This window comes from Lactuca serriola, chromosome 5 (assembly GCF_051521515.1).
Source record: "Lactuca serriola cultivar US96UC23 chromosome 5, Lser_US96UC23_V15, whole genome shotgun sequence".
Classification (NCBI taxonomy): domain Eukaryota; kingdom Viridiplantae; phylum Streptophyta; class Magnoliopsida; order Asterales; family Asteraceae; genus Lactuca; species Lactuca serriola.
In genome coordinates this window covers 88,921,611-88,939,599 of record NC_136412.1, presented here as the reverse complement: position 1 = coordinate 88,939,599, position 17,989 = coordinate 88,921,611, and the positions used below count along the sequence as shown (strand labels likewise).

Below are 17,989 nucleotides of genomic sequence, written 5' to 3'. Positions count from 1 at the left end.
CAAAATTAGTGCAATCAAAGATTAAATGTTTATATTCCCAAGCTTAAGAGGAATGTTAAACATTGTTGGTAATTAGTACAAGAATTTAATGTCATTTAATGATTTGATGCAAGAGCTTATTTGAATCGAATCAATTAAATGAAGTTTTATTTGAAGAGCTTGTTTTGAATAAAATACTTTTGCCAATTTGGATATTAGAGTTTATTAATATCCAACTTACTAACCTAGATTGAACATGAGTTATAATCATATTACATCTTTCAACATAATACATGTATAAGGGTCAGAATCCGAAATGTACTTTTACTGCATTTGTTATCAATCTTTCTTATCTATGAAGTTTAATTCAAGTTCAAACACAATCCCCCATTTTAATATTATTTGTATTATGTGTGAAAATATGGCAAGATAAGAAGTCTTGTATTCCTGTGGACCGACCCTGCTTACTCTATACTATCTTTAGTATTAGAAATAGCAGTGATTTGAGTTTTATTAATATTATTTTATCCCATCATTTGTTGGTTTGACAGCCAAACATGTATCAAAAGGATCCGTGGAAATATAACTATCATTTTTCCAATATGTGTCCTAAGTGTTGGTGATTTGTTCTCATCAATATTATTTAAGTGTAATGGGATTACTTTGTTGACCAAAGGTGATCTTGATAAATATTGTTTGACCCTTATCCAAAATTCCATTTTATTTCGGTTTTTATAGTTTATGACAGTTTGAAATTGTCATATGACAGTTTTCAAACAAAGATCATAAATTCGGTTTTGGTCTCATTTTTCTGGTACAGACGAAACTATCATCAAAACATTCTAAATTCTTGTCTCTCTGAGTCTTATCCGATTAAAGCAGGGTCGGCTCTACATTATGAAAAATTAAGCAAGGGCTTAGGGCCCCCAATTTCAAAGTTTATTCTGTTATACATATGTATATATACGTATTTTTGGGGATATAAAGACAAGTTGAAGCTTGACTTGGTTGTAAAAGCATTGGTTTATAAAACTAAAGGTGTCAAGTTCAAAACCCTTTGCTTACTTAAAGGGCCCCAATTTTTTGGTTTTGCTTAGAGCCTCTAAATTAGTTGCGTCGTCCCTGGATTAAAGAATATTAGGAGTACCACCCAAATGCTTTAATCTGAAAGTGTTTTACACAATTCTCAGAATTCCAAGCCTTACTATACCCCAATTTCTAACACTAAGGACACATATAAAAAGCGTTAATTATGAAAAATATTATCATAATTAAATATAAATACATTTATTAAGGAGATTATTAACACGATACGATTACACGATAAGAGATAAATTTTATCTTAATTTTCAAGATGTATTTGTGTCGTGGATTCGTTTCATGTTGTGTCTCTCACAGATTCGTATATTCGTGTCTCGAATTGTTAGGTCTAGGATCAATAGAAAGTTATAATTATGATTAATTGGTGACTACCAATCATAAAATGACACATGTCAAATTGTTTATTCATACTTAATGTATCCTATAAGTTATTTAAATTACAAAAATCATCTTTATGATTTTGTTAAAATTATGCATTTAGTCCTTATGGTTTGACTTTGAAGCCAAAATTAATACATGAGTATCTAAATTTACTAGTGAATTAATGGTAGATTAATGAATGCATGAGTATAAGACAGACAATAACAACACAAATCTTTTTCGTTGAGCACCAAAACAATTAATGACACAAGCACTATTTATGGTTACATGGAAAAAATAACTGAGCCTCATTTTTTTTTAACACCAAATCTAATCTACTCCTACACCACTTCTAATTCTCCACCTATGTCCCTTACGGGACTTGAACCGTTACCTCAAAAAAGGAGGGCAACACCGGATACCGCTGGGCCAGAAGCCCTTTGGTTAAAAGCCTCATATTTATTCTAGAAAAGAATACATGAAACATGGAACAATTAACAAACATGATTCTTCTAAACTTTGAGGCCAAAAACTTATTAGAGAATTACTGAACAATAGAAGTGCATGAATATTATAATTTATGACACAATGCTTCTTCATTAAGTACCAAAACAATTAACGACATAACATTTAGGATTACTAAATTAATGGAAGTCACTCTAATAAAGATCTTTAAACATATGTAGTAATATCAAGCATCACCGGTTATACATAAAAATAATCGTTCAATTCTTCTTCGTCTTTAAACTTTGAATCCAATTAACTGTCTTATTCATCAATTAATAAACTTCAAAGCGAAAAATTTAATACATAATTAATTAAACAATAAGGACTACACGGGTATTTGCTAATTAGTGGCATGACTATTCTTCACTAAGAACCAAGACAATTAACAGCTCATGCATTACATACTACTTAACAACAATTACAGAAGGCGATGTTGAATTCGTCGATATTGACAGTTATGAAGACGGTGGTACTATTCCACAAAATGACATGTAATGATTCGAAGTCAAACTATAAGGAATAAATACATAATTTTAACAAAACCATAAGTAGAATTCTTGTAATTTTAAACCTAATTATAGGTTTTCTATTGATCTTTTATATATATATATATATATATATATATATATATATATATATATATATATATATATATATATATATATATATATATATATATATATATATATATATATATATATAGTAGATGTGTATAGTGACGATAAATAGCTCTTCTGATTAATAGTTTGTTATGGGGAAATAATTATTAAAATTTATTGTTACTTAATAAGTAATAAAAAAAATTACTTCTTTGACGTAGAATATTTATTTTTAGACCTTATATGTATATTATTTATTGATATTATTGATGTAAATATAAATTATTAATATATATACGACTTTATTTTTCTACAAACTGAATTTATTAATAATCTTTTTTATTCATGTCTTTATATTTTTGACAAGTATTAATGGTTTATTTATGCATAATTAATTTATACAAAAAAAAATTTATAACTTATACCTCTTAAAGTTCAGGATTTAATGAATATGTTTTATTATTATTATTATTATTATTATTATTATTATTATATACACACACAATAAGTTTATAAATGAAGTATCCAAATGAAATATATTATAAATCATTATGTAAAATAAATCCAAGCAATGAATTCAAATAAAGATATCATACCATGCCCCAAACGAGATATGTAAATCCACCCCATGTATACAAGAGAGCACCACATCCAAGTAAATGCCATATGTATGTTTTTTTTATAAACATATAGAACATCTGATTTGTTAAATCTTCCACGTTTTTATGTATTGGATACTGCATTAAATCAAGCAATATAAATTTTTTAGGACGTTTTCTATTTTTAGCACATAAGATTCAATTAAAAATTTTAGCAATAATATCTTCAAATTTTAATAAAAACATGGAACCATGATACCTTTTCTAGTAAGTATCCACTATCAAAAATCCAACCCATATGACTAAACCAGAACCCGTTGATGGGTGAATGTGTATCATTATCTGAATCAACATATTTATGATGGAATTTGTGGATGCTTACCCAATGAATTGGATCACCCTGCATATAAAGATATGTGTTATTTTTTACATGTAAAAGTATGTATTATTTTTAGGGATGTCAAAAAGTCACGTGGGACCCCGATTCCGTGGGGGCCCCATCCCGTATGGAGGGATTTGTTGAAAAAAATCGGGGACGGGGGCGGGGGCGGGGGCAAGGTTAACCCCCGTTTTAATTTCGGGGGAGGGGGCGGGGGTTGGTAGTCCTTCCCGAAACCCCCGTGGGGGCCCCGTTAATAAATTATATAAATTGACATATATTAATTATATAAATATAATAAACAATAAAATGATTTTTACGTACAAAAATTCAACAAAAAACATGTTTTTAAGTTGTTTGTAACATGTAAAATTATGTTATAAATATATATTTGTTAACCAAAAAATAGTTTCTTTTAACCCAAACAAGAACTTATTTTAACCCAAATAAGTTAGCCAAAAATCAATCGGGGGCGGGGGTCAGAAGGGGAATTCGGGGGCGGGGGTGGGGGTGGAAAGGATGGAGATTTCGGGGGCGGGGGCGGGGGAACGAGAAAATTTTGGGGGCGGGGGCGGGGGATGCAATCTCCGTCCCGTTTGCCCCCGTTGACATCTCTAATTATTTTTCTGTATGATAGAACCAGAAAGAAAATAACATGAATTATTTAACCAGAAAGAAAATTGTTGTTGAGTTTGTCTAATAGAATAGAGTTGACCATCTATAGAAGAAATTTGGCTTTCTTCATTTTTTCCATATATTAATACAAAATGTGTTTGTAATTATGTAAAAGTGAAAATAATATCATTATTTTAGGATTATTATGATCACTTTTTCAATTATTGTTTTAGAGTTTATCTTCTATCGTAAAAAATAATTAAAAATATGTAAATTCATCATTTTTTAAACTCTTTACAAAATCAAAATATCACGTCTTTATGTAAGACATTATGAATCGTGTCCCATATTCTTTGGGTATAGGATCAATTGCATATGCTATAATGTTTGACCATTCTAAAATTTTCCAAATGCATAGTGCATTAAGAGGGAAAAGGGACTAGAATCGGTTTTGACTAAAATAATTATACAACTATCAAAGGACAATCCAAAGTTCGCTGAGGATTGGTCGTTTGTGAGTAGTTGGAAGTATAGTAGTAGATGGATTATATCGACATTATTATGAATAGATAAGATTCTATTAAGGATGAGTTGTCGTATGGCAAATATAGAAATTTTTCCATATTGGGAGTTGGAAATTAAGAATTCATGTCTAGATTAGAAAATTTTGTGCAAAAAGGATGTTCAAAGGAATGTACTTTGAGTGAGAGACATCACGTCTATAGAATTGTTTTGTAACAATTTATGATAAAGAACCTTGTAATTTCATTGGCCAAGTCTTGGTGACTTTTGTGCTATGACTTTACGAAAGGATCGTTGCATAAATTGTTAGAATCTAACATATTCTAGTAGTGGCAAGAACCTTGTGTTCTTACACTAACGATGAGGATTAGGAATTGTGAAATGAGCATCATTGGAAAAGTTTTCAATTGATCTATTTCATGGACCATAGGAAACAAAGTGTGGATGCTTGGAGCATGGGACAATTGTTGTTGTAATTCAAGTAATGAGTTGATTATCCGAAACATTAAATGATAAATAGTGAGTAATCAATATGGTGGTTAAATAGAAGTGTTTTATTTACTCTCACGGGTTTGGGGCCATATAGGATGAAGTATTATTGTTGTGTTTCAGTTTGCATGTTTTGACTTCCAGAATAACTGGGTTATTCGAACCTCTACAGTCGGTCATAATTTGGAAGTAGGTATGAAGCAAGACTGTCATGAAGAGTCTATAGATTGTCTAAAGAGTTTAGACATAGCACAAGTCTTGTTGCAGAGTTCATGAGTGCTTTGATAATATTAGAGTATTGGATTAAACCCACGCTCACGAGAATCACTCAATGGTTTTTATCACGAGTGATTGTGAGACGATAATATTGTATATTCTTGAAACCGAGATGTGTGAGTTGTTATTCGTTGGTCGGTTGCACATTGATGATAAGTAAACGCACCAGTAAGTTGGTGTTATAAAAATTATTGTTGTGTGTGATTCGATTAGTGAGTACAAGCGAGCATTTGAGTCGAAGTGTATCCATTCCTTTTACCCAAAGTGGGATAAAAGCGATACATGTGGGCCCCTCGATGATTTAGTGATGACACCTAAGCGCTTGGCCAAGCCGGGACTAAATTCATGAGTTCAATTGTAGTCTGTTGTCAGTCGTCATAAATCGGAAGTTGGGAAACAATATAGAGAGAATGATTGAAATTCATGTCTTGTGTCTATACGATATCTTGAGAATGGAGGAATATATGATCCCTTATCTAAAGGACTTAAGCAGTCAGATTAGGGTTTCCTAATCTATAAACCCTAATAGCCTAATAGCCTACATATATATAAAGGGCTTAAGCAGTCAGATTAGGGTTTCCTAGCTGTAAACCCTAATAGCCTACATATATATAAAGGGCCCCTATGCCCCAAAAATGTGGTGAAGTATTCCTTTAGGATTTCCAACCATTTTTGGTGCCTCCTCTCTCCTCCCTCTTCATCCAAGTTGCTTAGTGGTGTTTGTGACTCCATTAGAGGTGCAACACTTGAGGCACTAAGCTTTTTGAAGCCAAGGATTGATTGTTATTGCTATATAACAATCAAAAGTAAGATCTAAACCCTAATTCCAGTTATAGTTTATTAGATCTATGGTTTATGGCTTTGGATAATCAATTGCATGTTCATTAGACAACCTAGATCCAAAGCTATTAGGGTTTGCATGTACACCATAGGATTAATGTATTGCTCGAAACCCATCACAAAACCCTAGAGCCTCCTTGAGTGTTGTGAGCTCATTGTGGATGTGTTTTTGGTGTGTTTGAAGTTCATTGAAGGAAGAAAAGCTTGGTGCAAGGTCGTGGTTCAAGTAGGAGCTTTCAGATCTTGATTCTCTGCTCCATTTCTAGCACATTTCAGGTATAAAGTTCTAACCTTGCTTAGTATTTGATTAGATCTCTTCTTGGGTTAGATTGTATGCTTTTAGCCATGGATGGGTGGTTTTGGGGAAATAGAAGTCCCAAGTGTTTTCATCAGGGTTAAACAGCGAGATCCAGACGTTATCTTCATCAGGGTTGTTCGGGTTTTTTCGTATATGTCAAGGATACTTGGAATTTGGGAAAGGCGACCTTAGACGATGTACTGATTATGCAGGAGTATCTAGATGTGTTCTCGGAGGATTTTCCTAGGATACCTCCGGAGAGACAGGTGGAGTTTAAGATTGATTTGATTCCAGGTGCGGCTCCGATAGCCAAAGCAACGTATCAGTTGGCTCCTCCCGAGATGCAGGAGTTGTCTATACAGTTGCAGGAGGTGTTGGACAAAGGATTTATCAGGCCGATCAGTTCTCCTTGGGGAGCCCCGATTCATTTTTTTAGGAAGAAGGATGGGTCTCATCGGATGTGTATCGACTACCGGGAGTTGAATAAGGCAATGGTGAAGAAGTGTTATCCCCTCCTGAGGATTGATGATCTTTTCGACCAGCATCAGGGTGCATCTTAGTTGTCCAAGATTGATCTGCGATCGGGTAATCATCAGATGCAAGTCAGGGATGAGGATGTGTAGAAGAAAATTTTTCGGACTCGCTATGGCCATTATGAGTTCGTTGTGATGCCATTTGGGCTCACCAATGCTCCTGCCGCATTCATGTATCTCATGAACAGTGTGTGCAGACCGATCCTAGATTGGTCTGTGATAGTCTTTATTGATGATATCTTGGTCTATTCCATAACGCAGGAGCAACACAAGGAGAACTTGAGGGAGGTGCTGGAGACATTGAAGAGGGAGAGACTTTTTGAGAAGTTATCCAAGTGAAATTTCTGGTTGCGCGAGGTGCAGTTCCTGGGGTACCTTGTCAATCAGAAGGGTATTCTAGTCGATCTGACCAAGGTCGAGGCCGTGATGCGGTGGGAGGTTCCGAGGTCTACATCTGAGATTTGGAGTTTTCTTGGTTTGGCCGGGTAATATCGGAGATTCATCTTGGATTTCTCCAAGATTATTGTTCCATTGACCCGACTGACCAAGAAGTCGGTGACACGTCGCTGGGGGCCTGAGCAGCAGGCAGCCTTCTAGACTCTTAGACAGCGGCTGTATGAGGTGACAATTCTCACCTTGCCAGAGGGTGTTGATGATTTTGTGGTCTATTGTGATGCATCGATCATGAGTTTGGGTGTAGTATTAATGCAGCAGGGTTGCATGATCGTATACGCTTCGAGGCAGCTGAAGCCTCATGAGGCGATTTATCCAACGCATGATTTAGAGCTAGGGGTTGTGGTTTTCGCCCTCAAGATTTCGAGGCATTACCTCTATGAGGTTCGCTGTACTATTTACACATACCACAAGAGCTTGAGGTATTTGATGGATCAGCCGAACCTGAACATGAGGTCGTGTCGTTGGTTAGATGTGGTGAAGGATTATGATTGTGAGATCTTGTACCACCCGGGGAAGGCCAATATGGTGGCCGATGCTCTCAGCCGCAAGGTTGTCGCGGCTCTGATTCGTGGTATATGCTTTAGGATGGCAGTGATTACATCGTTGCTGGAACGGATTCGTGAGGCACAGGTTGGGGCTATGAAGGAAAAGCGCCAGAAGTGTGAGCGGATTGTGAGGCAGGTCGCTTCCTTCGATTATGATATCCGCGGATTGGTGACTTTGCACAGGAGGGTTTGGGTTCCGTATTTGGACAGGGTGCGCCAAGTTCTAATGGAGGAGGCTCACAAGTTGAGATTCTCCATTCATCCCGGGGCGACAATGATGTATATGGATCTTCCCCTGATTATTGGTGTCCCTGCATGAAGCGAGATATAGCATGGTTTGTTGAGCAGTGTTTGACTTGCAGGAAAGTCAAGGCCGGGCATTAGCGACTTCACGGAAATATGCAGTCGTTGGAGATTCCTGTATGGAAATGGTAAGACATCACGATGGATTTTATCACTAAACTTCCCATGATTGCACGCAGAATGGATTCTATTTTGGTTATTATGGATCGATTGACCAAGAGCACACATTTCATTCTGATCCAGGAGAGTATTTCTGCAGAGAAGCTAGTCAATATTTATGTTCAGGAGGTGGTAGCACTCCATGGGGTGCCGGTATCAGTAGTTTTAGACCGGGATGTTCACTTTACTTCCAGATTTGGAAGCAGTTTCATGACGAGATGGGTACTCGTCTCCATTTCAGTATGACTTTTCATCCATAGACCGACGAGCAGAGTGAGCAGACGATTTAGACTCTTGAGGATATGATGCGTGCATGCGTACTAGATTTTGGTGGATGATTCTGCAGTTGTACTCATGGAGGATATTCATGTGGATGACCTCCTGAATTATGTTGAGAAACCAATGGCAATATTAGATTGGAAGACAAAAAACTTGAGGAACAAGGTAGTGGAGCTAGTGAAGATGTAGTGGTTGCATCTCAAGGGGTCGGAGTGGACTTGGGAGCCCGAGGAGGAGATGAGGGAGCATTACCCAGGATTGTTCGAGAAAGTAGGCTTCGAGGATGAAGTCTAATTCAAGTGGGGAAGAATTGTAATGCCTAGTTTCTGGTATGAATTTATTTCCAATTATTTGCATTTTTTCTTGGAGGACTCATCGAGTTGGAAGCCTTAACTCAATGTGTCGAAGTTGTTTTGGCCGCAAATTTTAATGAGTCAACTCAACGAGTTGAGGTGCCTCAACTCTACGAGTTGGCATCTGGGAAGGAAACCCTAATTTTAGGGTTTTACACCCTATTTAAACACCTTAAGTCCTAGGTGTTGGCCTCATTCCCAGCCTCCATAGCCCCTAACCCTAATCTCGAAACCCTAGACCCTCCTTGAGTGTTGTGAGCTGATTATGGGTGTGTTTTTGGTGTGTTGAAGCTCATTGAAGGAAGAAAAGCTTGGTGCAAGGTGGTGGTTCAAGTAGGAGCTTTCAGATCTTGATTCTTTGCTTCATTTCCATCACATTTCGGGTATGAGTTCTAACATTGCTTAGTATTTTCTTAGATCTCTTCTTGGGTTAGATTGTATGCTTTTAGCCATGGATGGGTGGTTGTTAGGGAAATAGAAGTCCCAAGTGTTTTCATCTTTCAGATCTATGATCTTCATGAGCTCTTTTGGCATAAAGGTGCCAAGTTTATGGTCTTAAGGGCTTCATGCATTCATTAACTCCTTCTTTTGGACTCGTTTGAGCATTTGAGCCTCACCTAGTTATGCATGAGTGTAAAGTTGGAAACTTTACGTATTCATTTAGCTTTTAGGGCCAGATCTATAGTTTGGGGCTATGCCTTTGGTGATTTAGTTCTTAATGATTAAGTCCTTACCATTTTAAGCCTAAGGTTTGGGTTTTGAACCCATTTTGGTGGTTCTTAGGGGTAAATTGGGAAACTTTACCCTTCTTGACACCATTTCAGTTAAAGCTGAGTTATAAAGCTCTTAGTTTCAAGGAGGTCGGCTTAATAAATTAAGATGTTGGATTTCTGGCGAACTTGGCGTGGTTATGGATGAACTCGGCGAGTTGGATCGGTTTCCTCCTAAATTTTTAGACTAATGGATAAATGCGGCGAGTTGAAGGACAAATCGGATCGTTGACTTTAACTTTGACTTTAGTCTTTGACCATGTTTGACCTATAAGGGGCTTTTGGGTATTTTGTGTTGTACTTAAGAAAATCTTTTATGTTTAGGGGGTTGAATAGAGTCGATATTCAGAGACGGGATCTGTTCAGCTACCTTTCTGCATTCGAGGTGAGTTTTACTTAGCGGTTTTAGCGGTTCGAAGGCACCAATGTCGGCCCATGTTATCGTTATGTTGCTAGTATGCTAATTGTCTTTGTGACTCTTGCATGTGTCTATGTTTATATGCTTTCTGGGCTAAGGTCCGACGTTGGGCGGGGCCCGATGACTATTTGTATGCTATGTATCTATGATATATGTGTAGGTGTTTAATAGATATATGTTATATGCATGTTGGGTGGGGGCCGATTCACTTCCGAGCTCAGCTCGATGACCAAGTAGGGCCGGATGACTAGGCGGGGCCCATTATATGCTTATTATATGTAAAGTATGAGGTATTTTAGGGAAAGTCACTTTTGTGTTTACGGTTTTTAGTCTATGTTTCAGGTACTTCCGTTTGTAAAGGGAAGAGCTCGGGATGACTACATCGCACACACCATTGAGATTCTGCTATGATGTTTTACTCTGATTTATGGAAAATTGATACATTGGTTTCATTCAAATGTTTGGATGTTATGGGAAAATACTATTTTATCTATTATTAAATTGAAATTTTTGGGACCAGATTTTTGGATGTTTCAAAAAGCTTCTGGGGTTATCGGGTTTATTTTTTTTGGGATTTCGAGAAGTGTTCACCTGGTCTTCAAGGGTGGTGCGACCTTTTGGGTTTGGCTAGTGATGGATCACTAGCATTGGTAAGTGTGGGTTGTCAGCAATTCGATCATTAGAGGGTAAGAAGGATTGGGAATCCTTCAAGTCTTGTGTGATGTAAAAGATGAGTCAAATCAAGGTGGGAGAGAACTATTCAGGTATTCAGGAACAGAAGCAGGCATGAAACTAGGATGAGTTTTGCATCCCCATCGGGGAGGAAGGCGGCCCAAGTGGCCGTCTGGATTGAAGATTGTGTGAGTTGGGAGTTCGGGAACTTACCAACATTTGGTTAGCACCTTCTTGGCGATGGATAACAGGCTTTTGGTGGACCTGGGTTAGGATTACAGTCATGACTCGAGTTCGGATTGGGTGTTTGGTCAAGTGCATGCTCGACTCTAGATGTGTTCGGGTTGATAGATTAGCGGTAAGACCATGGGCGGCGACTGTGGAAAATTGGAAGTGTTGTAAGACTACGGGGTGGCCCGTAACATTCGCTAGTTAGCAGATATTGTAGAAGTGTTGTAAGACTGCGGCGTGGCTCGTAGCATTCACTAGTGGACAGTTAGTGTGGGAGTGTTGTAAGACTGTGGGGTGACACGTAGCTTCACCGATCCATGTGCAGCGGTGAGAGTGTGGCAAATCTATGATTTGCTCACAAATTTCTTCAGATGGTTTAGGCCAGGATGGGTCAGTTCGCAAGGTTGTGGGAGGGCCACAACATAATTGGAATCAGGAAATAGTAGGTAGTTGGAGACCAGGTATAATGTAAGACTAAATTTAGTCTTGTAACATTCAATTTAACATTGGGTTTGGTGACGAGATGGTTTGGGTAATTATTGCCAGTTAAGGATTTTTTTCGGGAGTCACGTGAGGTGACTGTGTGGGTGTCTTTTGGCTCAACAACCGGGCAGGAATCTGGTATTTCAGATAGTTAGCAGACAATTTGGGACTAGGGAGGTCTCGATTGCTCTTGTAAATTAGCTAGGAGGCAGTGTGATGTTTCGGGTAGTATTAGCGATTTGGGATTCGTGTGTGTGGAGTAGCTTTTTGTTCGGGAAATGCTAAGTCACTTACGGTTTGGATTAAGTAATATTAGAGTAATTGATTTGACTCTGTTGCGCAACTTTCCTTTAAGTCTAACCGTTGCAGGGATGAACCTTCTAGTCGAAGGATTATCTGAGCCTTCTATCAAGTATAAGTGTTCTGCAGCTGTTTATGGTCAGTGACTTTGTTTCCCTTGGTAGCATCAATACAATCGGGGTTGGAAGTGTTTTGCTTAGTCTGTTATTCGATGAGGAATTTGCATAGTAATGACTTAGCGTGGACGGTCTGTCGGGGAGTCGGACCAATGTAGATTTTAGGTTTCAGAAAGGTAGAAGTGGTTTTCTGCAGGGGATAAGGACTTGTTCTTCTTCGAGTTGGAAGTATCTGTTTGGGTCTGGTTGTCTTTGTAAGGTTGTTTTATGCTCAGAATTTTTGGTTACGTTCCTCGGGTTGTTAGGTATGATCTGAGTGTTAGTAAGGAGCAATTTCGAGGACAAAATATAATTTAAGTGGGGGAGAGTTGTAACACTCGATTTTGGATTTGCTTCATTATTCGAGGCTGCAGCCCAATCATCAGTTGTCATGAGGCTTAGGGCCATGGAGAAGAAAGGAGTTGGCCCTTTTAAGATGTGTGTGTGTTATGGTTTAAGTGATCCAAGTGTTCGATGGTGTTTTCGGAGCCTAAGGGTATAATTGTAATTTGATAACTCGATCCTTTATGAATTTTGGGTTTTTTCGGGTAATTTTAAGGATATGGCGAGTTGTTAGAAGTATAGGGCTTCTCGCTACCTTTCCGTGGATATAAGGTTCGTTGGAAACGGACCTAAGACGAAGAAGTTAGGACAATTTGAAATAATGGTAGAAATGGTCCTTAGTTGAAAAGGTTTGCAAGATAAGTCACATGTGTGCATGGTAAGTGGCATGTGCTTCGGTGTGTACGCCCAATGTACTTGGCAGAGTGCCAAACCCTAATTCTTGGGGCTTGTGCTCTATTTAAACACCCTTATAAGCTCAAGTCTCTCTCATTTCTCAGCCTCTAATGATATTAGAGCCTCATTTCTAACCCTAATTCCCTTGGTGGTGTATTCTTGAGGTTGGAGGTGATTTTGAAGGGTTCGTGGTGTTATTTCAAGGAAGTAGATCTTGGTGATCAAGCTTGGTGTAGCCTTGGGGTTGTAGATCCAGAACCTTCACGCTCTTAGGAAGCTTTAGGGGGTAAAAAGTTATTATCTTGACTTCTTCTTATGCTGGTTTGAGTTTAGGGCAAGATTAATAGCTTTTGTGTTGTATTAAGTTCCCTTATGAGTTTGAGCCACTCTAGGAGCTTGGAGTGATAGATCTTTCCCCTTCTGATGTTGTTAGTTCATAAAAATGCTTGTTTGATGTTTAAGAATGGACCATGCATGTGTTAAGGTGCTTATATGGTCCGGTTCCGGTGAGGACTCAAAAAATGGTGAGGACTGCAAGGATAATTTTCCACCACCCATTTCATCAAGGGCACAAATGTCAAACCCAAATACTTTACTGTGGTGCATTAGCATGCGACCCACGTTCATGGTAACTAATATGAACTCGAAGATTTCATCACGTGCGGCGAACATCCATGAAACGTCATTTCAGTGGGTTTTATTATTTATTTTTCGTTTATTTTGGTTTATTTTGGTTTATTCTTTTTTTTTTTTCATTAAAAAATTCAATTTTTTAAACATATATATGCTCGGTTTTAATGTTTTTAATTTATTATTGTTTTTTTTAATTATTATTTTTTTATGTCTTTTTGTTATTTTAATATATTTACTACATACTTGTAGATACTAGTGTTTTTCTTTATTTTTGTTTTTACTTTTTGATTTTTTAAACTAAAGATTGTTTTGAGTTTTTTAATGTTGAACAATTATAAAATTTTAAAAAAGAAGAGTATTAAGGATTATAATATTTTCCATTCATACTCTTTTTTAATCATATTTTTGTTGGATACTAAAAATTTGAATCTAATTGTCTTTTTAATCATATGATTTTGGTTCAATAATATATTCAATTAAATATAGTTTGTGTTAAATAAAATTATATATATATATATATATATATATATATATATATATATATATATATATATATATATATATATATATATATATTTGAATCATTTAATTTTGAATCATAAAATATATAGTTAAAGATTATAAAATATTTGATTCTAAATATTTTTAGATCATAACAAAATAATGATCAGAAACAAGCTGAATCAAAAGTTTGTTTTGAATCATAAATATTTAGAATAATTACATTTTAGATCAAATTATGTTTAATATTTTTTTTTAATTAAACTAATAAAATGGATAAATACTTTAAAAACTTATTTTTAAAAAATTCTTTTAATAAAATCACTAGTATATTGAATAGAAGTATCCTTTAAAATTTTAGGATTTTTGGAATTTTTTTTTGGGTTTTTAATATAAAAAAAATAAATATATTTTTTTATTTTTTTATAATTGTTCTTATTTCGTAGAAAATTAAATTTTAAGAATTTTAGTTTTTTTTGATTTTTTTTTCAAACAACAAAAAAAGTTATGTCAGTAAAACTATAAAAAAAAAAAAAAAAAAAAAAAAAAAAAAAAACCACTTCCTCATAAATGGACACGTGTCCTGATGAGTGGGGCGTTCGCGCGTCCAGACGCGTGTCTTCAGATTATGCGACTTGGGCTCTCTTTTCAATTTACATCTTATCCTCAAAAATTACAATAATTGTCTTTTTTTTTGTGCCTAAGAACAAGGTTTTGAAAATCGGACCGGACATCGAACCGGCTATCTTACCGGTTCGATGGTTCAACTGGTCCGACCGGTTGGACCGGTCCCAAAAACCGGAAAAACCATATATATATATATATATATATATATATATATATATATATATATATATATATATATTGTTTGTGTGTTTTATATATGTATATATGTATATTAAATATATGTGTATGATTTATATATTTATATTATAATTATGAAGTTCATATATAAAATACGTAGTAATTAAATTGACAGTTTCAAATTGGTGAAAAAAAAAAGTAGTAATTCCAAAAATAAAAAGTCTAAATATCTAAATATCTAAATATACATAATACGTATGTTAGTTGTGTAAAAAATAGATAATGCAAATATATTTAATACAGTATGTGTGCAAATTGCTTGTAAAGGAAGTGGTAATATAAAGTTTGAATATGAAATACATCCCACATCGATAGGTTAATAGAAATAGAGGGCTATGTTTACTTATAAAAAGAGTATTCCACAACATAGCTAAGTGAATAGGATGGCTCCTTTGAGCCGGCTTGTTCTATGTCGTGAGTAAGCCAAATTTTTAAAAAACCGGTTTTGTTTCTGGTTGAACCACTCCGGTTTTTTCCGGTTCTTAAGAAAATCGCTGGTTTTTACCGGTTCGGCTTACAAGCGGTTTTTAGCCCTTAAAAAACCGGTAACCTTGCTGGTTCCCGGTTGAAATTCCCTTCTTTATATGCATTAGACAAGAGGAAAACTTGTATTTTAGGTGACAGATGGGTGAATGACGTTTTATCGTGGGCTTGGAAGCGGAAACCCAACAATTCTCAGGAGTTGCTGGAATTGAAATCTATTTTGGATGTTATAAGGATGGTTGTTAGATCCAATGGGCCCTTGGAGATTAAGGTTAATTGATGATGGTTTTTAATTTCGTGTTTGCGATCTTAGGGCCCTCATTGACAGTAAATTGACTATCCCGATAAATAACCCCACGGTTTGGCTTCACTTAGTTCCTATCAAGTGCATTAGCTTTGTTTGGAGGGCTTGTATGGGGCGTATTCCTACTGCAGTAGCTCTTGCCAGGAGAGGTATCAACATGCCTTCTATTTCCTGTCAAATGTGTTTTAGTGGTGTGGACACTGCAGATCATATTCTCTTGGACTGTCCGATTGCTTTTGATTCTCTACGCTGAATTTTCAATTGGTGTGAAGTTTCTATTCAAAAGTTCCTTTCGATTTCAGATTTTGTTAATTTTGCTGCCTCATGGGGGAACTGTCCAAAAAAGAAAAAAATATTTATTGCTATCTGCTATGGGTTTCTATGGTGTATGTGGAAAGCAAGGAACGATGTTTGGTTTAACAAAATCCAAGTGAACTCTTCAAAGTTGGCGGATAATGTGATTTCTATGGTTTTTAGTTGGCTGAAATATAGGGATAATTTTGGAAATTGTAGATGGGATTGTTGGGTTTGTTCCCCTTTTGACATTTTGTAAGTTTTGTTTTTGTTTTTTCTTTTGTGCCTGGTCTTTCATTTAAGCCGTGGTTTTAATAAATTCCGCCGATTCCAAAAAAAATGGCTTAGATTTGTTGTCACAGCTTCTCACCGGAATTGAAGTCATCATCCGATCTGACTTATATATATATATATATATATATATATATATATATATATATATATATATATATATATATATATATATATATCAAATTTGATTTTATTTCCTAAAACTAACTGGAATATAAGTTTTTTATAAAATAAACAATTAGTTAGTTATTCTTATATAATATAAGTAGAACTAAAACTAGACATTATTTATATACAGGAGAAATATAAACATATAAAATTACATATTAACTGAAGTCACATTCATGACCGTCCAAAATGATCGTAAATATAAACCAACTCTACCCTGTGTATTTCATTTATTCATCAACACGTTACATCCAACATAATATGCTATTAATAAACTTGAGCAAAACTAGATTAAGTGTAATGGTGAAGCCAAATACGAACCTGAGCAGCAAGGAGCCCAAAATAAACAAACGTATATTCGAGCAATTTGGGGAGTTTGAGACTACGGTGGGACAAAAGTCGATGATAACTGAGAGTTATGCCTAGCATTCCTGTCAGCAAATTGCCAATAAATGCAATCCAAAAAGCATCCCAAGTGAATGCAAATGGTGCAAAAAGGGCAAGTAAATGAAGAAAAGCGTACGATAATGCTATTTGGATGTCTACCGTATTCCATTCTCTACCCCAAAAACAGTTCCTTGTTCTTGTGATAACCACGTTAGAAAACGGTATTTTTTGGTGATTCGATTGCTTTTCAATGTAGGAATTGGTGGGTGTCATCAATACGTTTCTCATATTTCTATATTGTGGGATGTGGTTGGTGTTTCTTGTGGTAGGTGGTTATAAATAGCTAACTTTTAGGGATATTTATAATAATAACCTCATAATTATAGACAATTAATGTAAAGGACCATATATTTATACATTTTTTCAAAATAAACACAAAATTCAAAATATGGCATTTTGGGTTATCGTATGGTACATAATATGTATTTTCTTTCATTTCCATTAAACATTTATAAAAAAATTATCTACTCCTTAAATTCGTAATACTTTTCTGCCATCCGTTTTTCAATTAAGATGCACATTTTTATGTCCATGTCATGTAATATACTTGGTTCTTTTGTAAATCTATTTTTTTTTTATTAAATTCTAATAAAAATAAACCTTTTCTTAGTTTAAAATTTGTTCTTCAGATTTAAAACGTTTTTCTGAAATTTCATGATACATCATTTTGGACTTCATCTGTAATGTTTAGTTTGAAAATCCGGATCCAATATGTACTTTTCAGTGAGAATAATTTTTTTTATATGATATACATTTAGTATGAAACAAAATTAAAACAAAATAAAATATATACATGATGATTATTTAGATAAATCAAAAAGAGATGGACCATTTTTTTTATGTTCTTCATAAATATATGAGAAATCTTCAGAAAAGTCGTAAAATTTTAGTCTAATTTATGAAAAAATCCCGAACTAATTTTTGTTTACAGAAAAACACATAATACCGGCTAAAACTTTGAAAAAACCCTTTTTGGCCAGTTTCGTAGATTTAGCCAGTATTCTGTCCTTTTTCGTTAGTTTGCTCAAAATATTAGGACTTTCTG

At 35.3% G+C, this 17,989-nt stretch overlaps 1 protein-coding gene across 1 annotated transcript in view; it reads right to left on the bottom strand.

Moving 5' to 3' along the window:
- LOC145052752 (delta-9 acyl-lipid desaturase 1-like) overlaps positions 1 to 17,201 on the bottom strand; it is a 48,805-nt gene extending 31,604 nt beyond the window's left edge. Inside the window, exons 1-3 of the mRNA XM_079000622.1 lie at positions 16,819 to 17,201; positions 3,405 to 3,545; positions 3,143 to 3,283 (exon numbers count right to left, since the gene is read on the bottom strand). Coding sequence (XP_078856748.1) covers positions 3,143 to 3,283; positions 3,405 to 3,545; positions 16,819 to 17,172 — 636 coding nt within the window. The 5' untranslated portion in view covers positions 17,173 to 17,201. The remainder of the gene's footprint in view (positions 1 to 3,142; positions 3,284 to 3,404; positions 3,546 to 16,818) is intronic.
- Between the last annotated feature and the right edge of the window lie 788 nt (positions 17,202 to 17,989).